Below are 14014 nucleotides of genomic sequence, written 5' to 3' on the forward strand. Positions count from 1 at the left end.
TTTATAATTAATTCTTCGGAAATCGCTTTTTATAATTAATTGACATAATAATATCATTTACTCGAAGAGTGCGATATGTATATATATATATATATATATAATACAAATTCACAATGTTAATTCTTAATTGCTGATTGGAATAATAAATTGAGTTTTTCGTTTTAAGTCCACACAACACTTTTATATATAACTATACAATTACTGTTGACTCAGTTTCTTCCAATCAGCAAGTTAGATTATACTGTTAAAAGAAAAAATTCTATATTAGATTATACAGTTAGCTTAAGTTTTATCATTAGGGAGTCAGAATGTGAGTATTACTCCTCTCTTTTATAGATAATTAATTACAAAACAAGAAGAAAAACTCCTATAAAGGATATTATTTGTTTCAAATTTTTTCATCCAAACAATTCCTACTACATCGAAACTAATAAAATCTCAATTGATTGTTTGATTTAAATAACTATCACACTTACGTAAGATTAAATCGATGAAGTATGATCTACATATTAAAAATAAATTAAAGTTTACTAACGAAAGTTCACAAGAACTAATTCAATATATCAAAATAGTCTGTTCATGGAATATTGTTGACTGGTTGACCTACTTATCACTTGAATACAAAATACGTAATTAGTTGACATCAAATGTGTCACATTTTACATAAACACGACTCGCCAACTATGTATTAAATTCGAACATAGACATATATAATACAATACGTCATAATATATACGACATGAATCAAATAGTAATGAACTTGACATATAAATAAAATATTTTAATTTTAAAGACAAACTGAAATAAATGAAGTGAAGCATGTTTTATATCAGTTACTATAATATAAAATTTTTTACATAATATTTTTAAATTTTATTTGTCATTATATCTCTAATTTAAATTATGATAAAAATTTTAATATTTAACTTAAAAAATAAATTATTAAGATTAAAAAAATTTATTAAGAATATAGAAATTATTTAAAATTGTGAAGATATTATTTTTTTTTCAAGCATTCATATTCTTTTTTTTTTTTTTTTTTAAGAATTCACTCATATTGAAATTAAAACTTTTCGTACGTACTACTACAGTGATTATACCAAATTTTTTTTTTTCAAACAATATTTTAAGTAATAATTTTTAATTTATAATACATAATCAATATACTATTTTTTTTAAAGTATTAAAATATGCAGTAGTAGTTCGGAACTGAATGGCCTTAAGCAAAGCCTCCAGAATTAGCCATATAGAAACCAACACGTGTGGCGGGGCCCACAGCAGAGGAAAAGTTAGAACTCGCAGTACGGACAAGGTAAAAGGAAACCGCCGACGACCGGTTCGTTTCCAGGGAATCTTCGGTTCTCCACCGTCCGATCTGCATTTTGATACGAGCCAATGCGTACACGTGTCGGTCATTAAGGTGTCAGTCTAACATCATAAAAGCTTCTCTTTTTTTCTTTTTTTTTTTTTTTTGTTTTGGAGAAACAAAATCATGAAAAGCTGTCACGGAAAACGACAAAAAGGACTTATGAAAGTGAAAAGAAAAAGGTTAAAAGAGAATAATAAATATGTAAAAAATACCCCCTCAATTTGAATATAATTACAAATATACCCCCGCCCATGCTAAATTTTTCATCCTAAACACTCCGTAAATTACTTCGCCAACATTTTTTGTGTAGTGATGGTATTAGCAACTTAAAATTATATTCTGGATGAATTTATAGGCTTATAAAGGAGGGTGTTTTGGTAATTTCAAGTGGGAAATAATGCTGACGTACGGTTCGGATTTAGAACTCGGGATTTTGGCTCCATTCGCAAACTCAGCAGCCGAGTTAGAAGCGGTGAGCGTTTCTTAGTGCGTGAGAAGGGAAAAAAAAAAATAATAATAATAATTAAATCACTTACAGTGAGTTTTTGTCGTTTTGTGATGACTCACTGATTTTTACTGCATATATTTACTGTGTCGGCACCGCTGCGGTAATTATTCCCCTTGAAAAACTTAAACCTCAAAGCTTAAAAAAAAAAGTAAATCACCATCCTAAATAAAACAACAGAGAAAACCACAAAAGTAATAATAATTTACTGAAAAGTGTCCGCAACAAATCAATTACCACTTTTTTTTTTTTTAAAAGGAATTAAACCCTGCATGTATAATATAATATTAATATTAATATTTTAGTAGAAAAATTAAAATATATTATAGGTATAAAAAATGGGAATTTTTAAAAAAGTGAAATTAGGGTAAGAATAAAATTAGTAAAAAATTAATTAAAAAATTTGAAGGAAGAAAACAGAAATGATTAAATATGGAGGATGTTGACAGAATGACACTAAATGAAGAAACGTGATATAAATGAGAGGAGGCGACACGTAATAATTAGTGAATTAAGAAATTAAAAAAAGAAAATATTTATTTATATCTGTTTCTGTGGGCAGAGAAAGACAGTATTGTATTGTATCACTTTCTTCTAGAGAGAGAAAGAAGAGTATTTCAGAAGCTCACTGTTTCGCTGATTTTGAGGCATGCAACCCAGAGAGAGAGAGAGAGAAAGAGAGAGAGAGAGAGGGGTAGAGGGAGAGTGAGGATTGCCGCACAAGTTTCGCACAGATAAAGACGTACTTGGTTTTCGCTTTTATTATATTTACTCCATTTGCCTCTTCTCGCTTCTCTACTAAATTTCTAATCTCTCAAGTTTCCACCCACAGGTGGGTTTTTTAATCCTTCTTTCCCGTCTTGTTTTTCTGTCTTAATGTATGCCTTTCAATGGCATTTTGTGTCTGGGTTTGTCTAGATTTTAAGCTAAGAAATGGAGTTCTAAATATTTTCATCGCTTATAAATTAAGGTGTATTGTACTTGGGTTTCTTTGCTTTGGGGATTTCTTCTCTTCATTTTTGGGGCTTTTCCTCATCTAGGTATCACCGGTTGATTTTTCTGTGTCTCATGAACTGGTGGTGAAAGATCAATTTCTTTATTCCTCTTACATTTCTGTTTTTGTTTTTTGTTTTTTCTTTTGGTCTGGGTTTGGCGTTTTCATGAAATACTTTTATTGCTAGGCTGCACTTGATTTGAATTTTTCTGCCATTACGTTAATCTTTCAAATTTAGAAGTATATAAGCTCTTTTCTTTCTCTCCTCTGTGTTTTATTTGGTAGTGATTTTGTAATTTTCCATGTTTTGTGTATTATGTTGATGTTCGGTTTCTTCCATGCCTATTATGTTCTCTCTTTTTTCATATGTACGGAGAGGTTTGATCAGTTTTTTTGCTTTCGGATAAAAGCATTTTTTACTTTGATTTTGAACAATCAATGAATTCTATGCTGAAATCTGCTGATTTTTTTTTTTTTTAATCCCAGATAAGAAAGGAGAGAGGGTTTTGGAGATAATGCTGAGGAAGAGGACTAGGTCACCTCAGAAAGATCAAGCAATGTCTCATTCTAGTCCCGAGTCCTGTCTTCAATCTGAGGTTTGCTGGCAAAATAATCCCAAAAACAATTCCTTTTTCAGTATCCATGGTCTGTTTGTTGGCCTAAACTCTAAGGGACTCTCTGAATCTGATTCTGTTAAAAGCCCTACGTCCCCTCTAGATTTTAGGGTGTTTTCAAATATTGGGAACCCCTTTGTTAGGTCCCCAAGGTCACCCCAACATGGGCACCCAAAGAGCTGGGACAGTAGCAAGGTAGGTTTAAGCATTGTAGACTCTCTTGATCATGACACCAAAATACCAGGGAAACCTCTTCAATCATCAGAGAGTAAGAACATTCTTTTTGGACCTGCAATGAGGATTAAAATCCCCAAAACCCATTTTCATTCTTTTCAGGCACCTAAATCTTTGCCTCCAAATTATGTAACCCAGATCAAGTCTCCCCAGGGAAAGGGCAACTCTGATGTTGTTTTTGAAATTGGAGAAAACCTGTTAGAACTTGAGCCATTTGGTAAAACCCGCTCTTGTTCACTGGATTCCTGCAGGTCATTTTCAGCTCTTTCTTGTGTAGCCGACCGCAAAACCCTAACCACCGCTTCTGGACTTAGTTCTCCTCCTAAGTTGATTGGAGGAAGCCTGAATTCTAACAATTTTTTGCGTAGAAAAGTGAATCCAATCTCAGTGTCTCTTGGCTCTGCCAATGGATTCACTCGATCTCTCCCCACAACTGATTTTGAGCTCTCTGAGGATTATACCTGTGTTATCTCACACGGTCCCAACCCAAAAACAACTCACATATACGGTGACTATGTTTTGAAGTGTCACAATAATGAGCTGACCAACTGCAGTAGGAATGAAGGAAATGAAATTGGATTAACCCCAGCTGTTACAGGCTCTACTTCTGTGTGGAACTCTGATAATTTTTTGAGTTTCTGTTATAGTTGCAACAAGAAATTGGAGGGCAAAGATATATACATATACAGGTTTGCTTCAATTACTGTAATGTACTTTTTCTTTGGTTGAAGATTGGGTGCTGTAAGTATTGCTTGCTTGGTTGCCTGCAGAGGAGAGAAGGCGTTTTGCAGCTTGGATTGTCGGTTGCCAGAGATTCTGATTGATGAAGAAATGGAGGAGGAAGACATGAACAAGTCTCCTGAGAATTCTCCCAACAAAGACAACAGCCAGGAGCTTTTTGAAACTGGCATCCCTGTTGTGACATGAAATGGGTTATGTACCTCCACAACCAACCACCATTTCCATGATTGATGAAATGGAGGTAGACGGCTCCCTGATCATCTGTTTACAAAGAGCTGTTTTATGTGCATCTATTAGCAGCCATGGATGATCATTTTTGTACATTGCTCCGTTTGCTGAATTGGGTTTCAGCTTTCATGGTTTTGGTGGTTGGTGGGTAACTGAGTTTCTGCAACTTTTTATTTTTCTTTTTGGCTTTCCATAAAGTTTCAAGCATGGAAATCTATTGTTCATGAAGAAAGGGCAATAGCCAAATTTTATGGCTGCCTGTTTTTGAACCCTTTTATTATTTCTACAAAGGGCATTTGATGAATGTATAAGCCAGCAGACTTGAACTAGTGTTTTAGTGAATCATAATGACATAACTTATAATTTTATGCTATATTTGTTCCCTCTAAATTTGTAGAGTAATTATTCTCCTAATCTTATGGATTCTGTTTCTTTCAATGGATGTATATGAGATGGAGCAACTCTGATGCAATAGGCAAGAAAGGGGACATTTTGATGTTAAAAGTAGTGAGTTGTAACGAGTTCAACTCTAATTTTCTATTCTGAAGTTATATATATAAAGTATTTCTTCAAGTAATCAATAACAAATATTTCTACGAAAATAGTTATATATAATAATTATTATTACTCAACTAAATCATTACTTTAGTAATAATTTAAAAATGTTACTAATATTAATGTAATTCAAAGTATTATTCAACTCAAATCATTATTTTACTATTTAAGAAATGCTATTAATTATGAATGTTAAAAAAAAAAAAAAAAGAAAAGAGAGAGACTGCAAGAAATCTATGTTTTGCTTTAAAAACATTTTCATCTATGTTTTTGCCAGACATGAATTCATTTTAAAAACACAAAATCTTGAATGAAATTGCAAGGATCTTAACAAAAAAGCTAGAGAAAGAGTTTGAATTAGCTATCAATGGAGAAACTTAAATCAACCAAACTCTTTTCAAATTTTATTTTCTTCAAAAATTTTGTGCTTTATTTTTAGATGATTTTCTCTGTCCCCACAAAAAAAAAAAAAATTTGTAATTTAACAATAATTTTAGGATATTCAATTAGTACATAGGCTAATTTATAATATTTATTCAAACATAAGGATTGAATTTTAATTTTCTCAAACTAATGAACTCAGATTATAATTAGACAACAAATTTGAAAACTCCCTTATTGTTCATCCTCATTAAAAATGAAATGTATCAAAAATGCTAATATGTAAAATTTTAAAAATTCATGGTAAGACATCTAAAGAAAGAGGCCTTTCTGGGTGTTCGGTGCTTTTTTTTTTTTTTTTTTTGAAGTTAGATTTTATGGAGAATAACAAGTAAACACTTGTATTTAATGGTAGTAATGAATTAAAAAAAATTAAAGAATGTTGAGACAATAATCTTCAAAGAAATTTAGCCAAACTTTCCAAGGAGACAAGATTTCTCATACCATCACAGGAGATATTTTGAATGTATCTTATTTTAACTCTATGTATACTTGGAATATCTTTGTTATATTTATATATAACAACTTGAATAAATGTTATCATTGTACTTGCATAAAAAAATTAATATTTTTAAAGTACAGTTAGGTGCTTATTTTAATTTAATAAAATAAAATAATAAAAGAAACAAGAAAGACCCTGAATATTGGCAAGGAATCTCCACTTCTATGTAGGAACAAGGAGAAGGCTAAAGAGGGGGAAAAAAAAAAATCTAAACTCAAAATTACATGAGGGCAGAATATCTTGGAACAAATTGCAGCATCACTTTGAGTGTTAAGTGTCAATAGTAACTACATCAATCCAACTCTTTTTATTAATTGGATAGACTTCCAATATCCCAAAACCTTTTGCTTTCTAAACAGCAAACTGTGGCCTTAGAGGCAACAAATCAAGTACGTACATATTCCATGGGATCTTTAGTTGCTTCTTGAAGGAAAACAGATCGCGACATGTTACTAACATACCAAATCCAAGTTTTCCTAGACTTAAAGAGCTCCGCAATTACCAACCAAGTAACATTTTCTGATTAAGTTAGATCCATATTTTCACTTGCTAGGAACTCTGATAAAAAGGAAATGATTAGAAGGACCATTTAGAAAGCATATATCTCCATGCTTCCCTCCGGGATAAATTTTAAGGCAACCAGACCATGCTGCGTACAGGTTGTCTAAACAATCCACATGTTTTATATGCATGTGATAAAGTCTCAAGCTCCATTACCCACATGATTTCAAGTGCTAGAAAGCAACTTCTGATTCAAGAGCAGATAAAAGCTTAAATTTGGTCGTTACCTTTATCGAAGTCACAATAGTTATCTAAATGACTGAGAGCACCCAGGGATCCTGCCTGCTGTCTGTTGCATTCACTGCATTTGAAAAAAACAAGAAGAAACTTCAGCACGTGTTCAAGTGAGGAAAAAAACTCTGAAAAGCAAATAGCAGTTAAGAGAACTTTTCAAGATGGATCAAATTTCAACCAGAACTGCAACAAAATGTACCTTAACAGCTGAAGAGTCCAAACTTCAAGATGCAAATTTATATGGCCAGAGTTGCATGTTTAGACCCATCCTGAAATAAGCTTAAGGCAGATCAAAGAAATATGTCTGCAATTCCATCAAAATTCCTGATCATATTCTTGCTGATAGACAAGTATACTCAAGTAATTCAGCTTGCCCACTCTTTCAGTGGCCCAATCAATGAAGCCGAGGGAAGAAATGAGTATTTTCTGTAACCTGACAGTTCATATCAGGTTGTACAGGCTGAAGAAGGCCACTATCAGACAAGTCTTCCAGGCTTTTGATATCCTGTTGAAAACGGGCTGCATGCAAAATGGTGTGATCTAGAACTAACGGATCATCTGGAGGATTTTGAAGAAGTGTAAGTAAAATCTGTTTATAAGTTTGGGCAGCCAAAAGCGGCCTTGATACCTGTCTATTTTTACACAACATTGACACCTTGAGCACATGCTTACAGACATTTCCAAGGCTTGACCAAGCACAATTACATAGCGTGAATTCTGAACCAGGGTTCCATATTATGTATGTCCGGGTTCTGTCTGCTTGAGAGACAACTTTTGCAAGCTGTGGGTTTTGCTCATCCAATATCACATCAACATCTGGGATGTTTAATGATTGATACCAAGCATTCCTTGAGAAAGTATCACTCCTCATATTAAGAAAATATCCAGTCTCTTCAATATATTGATCTAACCAGAACAAGGAATGAAATTCAGTGGTTAAAGTGTGGATTAGCCAGTCAACTCTTGGCCAGAAACTAGAATGTCTATCATCAAAAAGCTTTGATTTCATCATTAGGTGATAGGATTCAATTGAAGCATGGTGCTCCAGACTGGCCACAGGGAGAGACCTTATGCCACTAACCCATAATTCTGCAAGGCAGTGAAACATGTAAAGCATGGTCATATTCAAACTTTACTGGATAATTTTTCGGAAAACACCCCCATAGTTTTACTGGTGTCTCAATTTACCCCTTTTATTTTTTAATCTGGTTAGTTTCAACCTTATATTTTCGTTGTATGACAAATAGCACCATTTGTTAGATCTAAATTTACACAAATACCCATTTAACAAATTATGGAAACATATTCGGTCTTCTCTGCCTTATTTTCCATCATCTTTCTGAACTTACCAGTCTCTCTACCACCACTTACTCTCTTTGCTCTAAATTGTTATCAGAATTAGTATTAGATAATCATAATCAGCCCCAGTAATTCAGGATTCTCTCTTTTTATACACATTTGTACACAAACACGGACTTACATGGTGGGGGCAACAAATGCAGGATCTCTCTCTGTCTAATTAAAAAGGCTGCAGACTCTTTTTATATGACACCTTGATGAGGTGAAGTGTTGCAGAGTATGAGAGAGTTTAGTGAATGATTGGGTGGCATGAAATTAGGAGAAAAGTATAGCCATAGAAATAACACAAAAAAGAAACAAATGCTACCAACCAATCCATGTTTCACAAGTACCAAACAAGGAACAAATTTCTTCAATGGAGATTGTCAAGGATCTTCCATTACATTCCACCACTACTTACTGCCCCCAACAATCTTTGTTTATTAAACATATATGTGTGCATAATTTCTTAACATACAAAAATAACAGAAGGTGCCATCTGGGACAACATGAAAGTATAAGGTAAAATTCAGTAAAATGAAAGTACACGGAGTAAAATGAGACATGGATAAAGATATATGGAGTTTTGTTAATTCCCCCACTTTTTTATCTACAAAAAGAAAAGTTAATTCCCCCACTTTATAATCCTAGTCTACTTAAAATGTCTATCCTGAGGCCATAGTTCTCTATTGCTGCAACAGTCATGATTATTAGAGACTTACTAGAAAAATGATTATCTAATTCTTTTAATAATAAAGACATCATATTTCAAAATTCGTGCTTGGGAGTCTGCAAGCATAGTTCCCCTGTTTCTGGTTTTTGGACCAGCCATTTCAAGAAAGAAGACACTAAAAACACATTATATGATCAAAATGAAAGAAGTTAAAACTGGGGAAAGAAAAGATATGGCTCATTATTTTAAAAGAATATATTGTCTAGCATAAATGGAAACACACCTATACAGGATAACCATCGCCTCCTGAAATAATCCATGAAAGAAATTTGATCAACAAATACTTGCATGAACTCTTCCAATGCATCAATATCATTTCGTCTGCTTCTTGTGGAATACAAGATTGATCCTAGGTGCTTAAGCATCTCTTGCTGCAGATCAATGTTGCAGCATTTCTTTATAAGGTTACTTATCCAAGATCGGCGAACACACCAAACACATAATAGGACCCGACATTGGAAAGCCTCTCTGCAAATTAACATGGTATCAGCAGTCACATATTCCATATTCAAAAAGAGCTTAATGATGCAAAAGAACTTGAAAGTCCACAAGGAAAATTTTGCCTTATCACAGAAACATCAATTGAAGGCACATCCACTAGAAAGGCATTGGCTCTCCATCTGAGGTCCTTGCTTCGGACTCTTTCAGCGAGGGAACCAATCCATTTATGAATGTTGTGACTAACACAAGAGGAGCTAATGACCCAAGCAACTGGAATTGCATTCCGCAATGAATCAAAGACGAGTAAAGTAGAAAGATGATACTGTCAAAAAAAAAGAACAGCTTTATTCTGCAGAATTATCCAACATATAATGAATTACTATAAAAAACTAGGCAGGTTCTTTATGTATCTCAACATAATGAATCCCATTCATCTTCAAATCTAAGCGAAAATAATTTCCAAGGCAAAATGTTTTATTCTGGCAATCTGAGTAACCAGAATGCAGCCAAAAAATATTATAGCCAAAACATAAAATGAAAATTTGAAATGTTCACCTATCTAATCAGTCAAATAAATTTCTGTCTTAAATCAAAGAAAAGTTTTTAGATACAGCTTTTAGTTTAGTTGAGACAATTTGCACTCGGTACTTATCTATATCCGAAATGGGACCTTCTATTAACAGTTAGACATTAATATTCATATGAATGCCCATATTTTGCATAAGAGTGACTACTTCCACCAGAAAAAAAGGAGTGATTTCCCACAGTTAAGGTAACAATTCCCAAAAATTTCGAACTACCCAAATAAATCTCTCTCCTCTAACAATTCCCTACTTTTGCCTCCCTCTACTCTCTCACCCGAAGATTCTCGAATCTTATTGTTCAAACAAGGAGAAAATAATTCGCAAATCTTCATCTCTTTATATTTCTGTCTATAAAATTAGCACTACTGTCCTGCATTGTTCTAAGTCCAGTATTTTTCAGTTAATTTCTTTTGGGTTTTTTTGGGTACATTAGGGTTTTTTGGTACCTTAGGGGAAAGGACAAGATGAAAGTTTAAGAATTTTAAAGAAAAATAAGGAGAAAAATTTAAAAAGATTTGCAGCTTTTCATGAAGACAGAGATAGAGAGAGAGAGAGGAGGATTTCTAGGTTTTTTAGAAACTAGAGAAAATTACTTTCTACTCCTTAATAATCTCCCATGTCAATGCATGTGCATTCACCATAAAATTTTATAGAGAAGTTCCTATCTAGTTATGCATAATATACGGAGCAGTTTATCTCAAATTAAACCACATAGTTAGTAGTTAAGACAATCCAAAAAATTCAGAGTGGTCTTTGTAAGTTTCACTTAGGAAAACAATTTATCTCCTCTCTCCTAGCATATGCTTATTTGTCTCAATGCCAAAGTTCCTTCATCATTGTTCCAAGAATTATTTCTTTTTTCTTCTCTGAGTGCCAATCTTACCATACGTAAATTGGGTTCTGAAACAGGTTTTATAGCTGAAATTGTTGTCATGAAGATCTCTACGACCTCTGGTTGTCATCTATAACCAAGAAAGTTTAAACAAGCAAAAACATACTGAAACTGAAGCATCATCCCAACAAATTGTGCATTTAAGAAATATAGGAAATTACCTTAAGTTTCTTCAAGCCAACTGTTGAATGTGAAGCTATAAGGTCATTATGTCCATAACGGAGCATCTGTTGCAGTTGCCAATCTGTCTGTATCCCCAAAATATATGGTTGTGACCCAGAGTTTTCCTGGAAGAAAAAGACTTGCTTATGATGTCGTTGCACCCACATCCTCACGCTGCATGCATCATCTGGATCTAATTCATGGGAAGAATTGTGGATCATCCTTTCCATGTTGCGTACATCATTACGGGTGAGGAAATCATCACGGTTGTGGGGTCCACCATGCTGCTTCACCAACTCTGTATGATGCTGGATTATGTTGTCCAAAGATATTCCAACATAAAGCATAGACATTACCCTGTGACGTAATTCTTCTGAAATTCTAGGAGCATACATAGCTCTTGTCCCAACAGCATTCCGATCAAGTAATCCATGACATGGGGACCCAGTCTTATCGACATGCTTTCTTTGATTATAAATTATAAGAGCAAGAAGTGGACGTGTATACAACCGTTTGACAGTGAAATGACAAAGGCAACCTCTCATCATGTGGCGCCTTCCAGGCCTACTCCCTTTCCCAGAAGCAGGTTTGATGTTTGAACCATCCCCTATGACACACTCACTATCTCGGTAATCTTCTGGGCCATAAGAACACCAATATCTGCAAGGTCTCAAGCATTGCACTATCTAATTGATGTGCCTTCAAGGTCACAAAATAAACAGAAGGCTCAAATTATATTTTGTTAATATATTTACTTGTGTTTTTCTTTCATCAGGGAGGATAGCTAGTCCTCTGTGCTAGTATTTCTCTTCTCTTTTTAATATTACTTCTATCTAAAAAGGAAAACAGAAGTATCAGAATATATTTTCTTAATGCTCATCTAATTTTTACCTTAAAAAGTATTTTGTTGATGCAATGCGACCAACTTATTTTATTCCTCTATATTAAGATGTATTTATGGAAATGCTAAACTGGCAGTGCATATAAGATACTGTTTCCCACTGAATCCATAATAAAAAGAGATCATCTTAACAAAAGATGCCAATGAAGCTCCACAAACAAGATTGTGAGGAAGAAAAAGAAAACATACAGTGTATATTCAAGATAACCATCGACCCTTGGTTTACTGATGCTTCCTTCAGATCTTTTCCTCCTTGATTCAACACGGAAGTTTGCAGGACATTCTGCATTAGATGACTCTCCTTTCACGAAATCATCTACTCTGGCAAATGGGATCAGAGCAATATCATCACCACCTTGGCGACCACCTTCTATTTTTACCCACTTTATATGAGAAGAAGAAAACTCTGAACAAGGAGGATCTTGTACTGGAAGGCTAAGAATATCCTCCATTCTTGGCATCTGCAATTTAGACAGATACCGGGAAAATGGTAAACCAATAACATAGCAGGAGAAGAAACTAATCAAATTTCAATATAACAGAACCTATATTTGCCATAGATAATCTGCCTAATGCTTAATTATACAAGTATTTAGCTTGTCCCTCAACTCATTACTGCAGAAAACCTTGTCAGGACCCAAAATAGTTGTTAGAGTTTACTAGAATAAGTTGGTTGTTTGTTTTGATTACTAAAAATTATTACATAATTAGTTGTAACTAAGTTGATTAATGTAATATCAAGCGATAAAAGCTGAATCTTGTAATTGTTTTGGCATCCAAATTTTTTTTATAAAAGTTAAATTTCTTTCTCTAAAGCAGAGCTGCTATTCTTCTTTCTTCAAATCCGTTAGTCTTCTCTACATTTCTTAAAACATGAACTAGGATCCTGTCAAACCTCTGTCTCCAATCTCTCATTCAGTTATAGGTGCCGAACAGAACTCAAGGCAAACAACAAAAAGACGAAATGCATATACGAAGAAGCCAAATAACCAATTTAGACTACTAAAATCTCCCTTTTTATTGCACTGGTTGATGATCTTCCACATAGATTTTAAATCTAAGTGGCCGTGAACAGTTCAAAGTTAGAACACTTGCCCATAAAAACACGGCTCGAAACCCATCATTTCCACAGATGAAAGGTAAAAGACGAGGTAAATGAACCGTACCTTTGCTTCATGACCTTTCATTCTCACTCCAAAAGCAATGAAATTCTTGTTTAACTTGCTGCAAAACATTTAAGCATATGAATGCAAATTACAAGCTAAAATCAAAACTCTAATGAATGGAGAGATCCAAACATGGCGAATTTATATTAACAAGAGCTGGTTTACAGACAATTACAGCAAAGTTAGAGTTATAGACGGATCCAGAGACGTTCTCCAGCTAAATCAGATGCTCAGAGGTGAAATTTAACCGCAAGATGAAGCCAATAAACTGATGGAAAGTTAGGATCAATAGAAATTAAAAAACAAAGAAGATAGCAAACGTGAATTGGACCAAAAATTTTAAAGAACGAGTAAGGAAAGAAGTAAACATGAAAGATCATTGACAACTGAAGATCGATGATAGAATTGCTTAACCAGAGGTTACTTCGACTTCCCGGGGAGCGAGCTGACTCTGATATGTTGTTTTTTTTTTTTGGGGTGTGAGGACGGTGTACGGATCAGAAAGCCAAACGGCAAAGCAAACGGCCGTTTTAATACAACGACGTCGTTGCAGTCCTCCCCGTTTGTGGCATTTACGCCCAAAACTTTTTTTTTTATACCAAACTACTTTAGGCCGACATAACTTTCAATTATATGGCCTTAAATATTTTTTTTAAAGTATTCGGAGTATTCTACCTTTTCTACTAGATTCTTAAATTGTTTTTTTGTTCTTATATTTTTTAAAATTGTATATATTAATTTTGTTAGATTTTTTTTAGATATTTGAGATTAATGTATTCCCGATATACGTATTAAATTATCAATTTAATGAAATTATTT

General features: G+C 33.8%; 2 protein-coding genes across 8 annotated transcripts; one reads left to right on the plus strand and one right to left on the minus strand.

Moving 5' to 3' along the window:
- Positions 1–2449: 2449 nt before the first annotated feature.
- On the plus strand, positions 2450–5058 carry LOC110806632 (FCS-Like Zinc finger 10). 3 transcript variants are annotated; one of them, XM_022031555.2, is made up of 3 exons: positions 2450–2706; positions 3355–4405; positions 4487–5058. In XM_022031555.2, the coding sequence occupies exons 2-3, from the start codon at positions 3384–3386 to the stop codon at positions 4641–4643; spliced, it is 1179 nt and encodes a 392-aa protein (XP_021887247.1). In that variant the 5' UTR covers positions 2450–2706; positions 3355–3383; the 3' UTR covers positions 4644–5058. The 3 variants fall into 3 exon arrangements, with proteins under 3 accessions (XP_021887247.1, XP_088064177.1, XP_088064176.1); XM_088208051.1 differs by having other exon boundaries at positions 2450–2616; XM_088208050.1 differs by lacking the exon at positions 2450–2706 and adding an exon at positions 2713–2914.
- A 1154-nt stretch (positions 5059–6212) lies between these two features.
- LOC110806622 (uncharacterized) lies at positions 6213–13767 on the minus strand. Of its 5 annotated transcripts, none has more exons than XM_088207658.1 (9): positions 13564–13766; positions 13371–13463; positions 13196–13253; positions 12219–12490; positions 11128–11788; positions 9613–9812; positions 9273–9517; positions 7178–8067; positions 6213–7045 (listed from the first exon to the last, which is right to left on the minus strand). In XM_088207658.1, exons 3-8 carry the CDS (start codon positions 13214–13216, stop codon positions 7373–7375), a joined length of 2094 nt encoding a protein of 697 aa, XP_088063784.1. In that variant the 5' UTR covers positions 13217–13253; positions 13371–13463; positions 13564–13766; the 3' UTR covers positions 6213–7045; positions 7178–7372. The 5 variants fall into 5 exon arrangements, with proteins under 5 accessions (XP_088063784.1, XP_088063786.1, XP_088063787.1 ...); XM_088207660.1 differs by having other exon boundaries at positions 13610–13764; XM_088207661.1 differs by having other exon boundaries at positions 7178–7884; positions 13371–13767.
- Positions 13768–14014: the final 247 nt, after the last annotated feature.

This window comes from Carica papaya, chromosome 7 (assembly GCF_054855325.1).
Source record: "Carica papaya isolate Zhongbai chromosome 7, ASM5485532v1, whole genome shotgun sequence".
In the NCBI taxonomy this organism is placed as follows: domain Eukaryota; kingdom Viridiplantae; phylum Streptophyta; class Magnoliopsida; order Brassicales; family Caricaceae; genus Carica; species Carica papaya.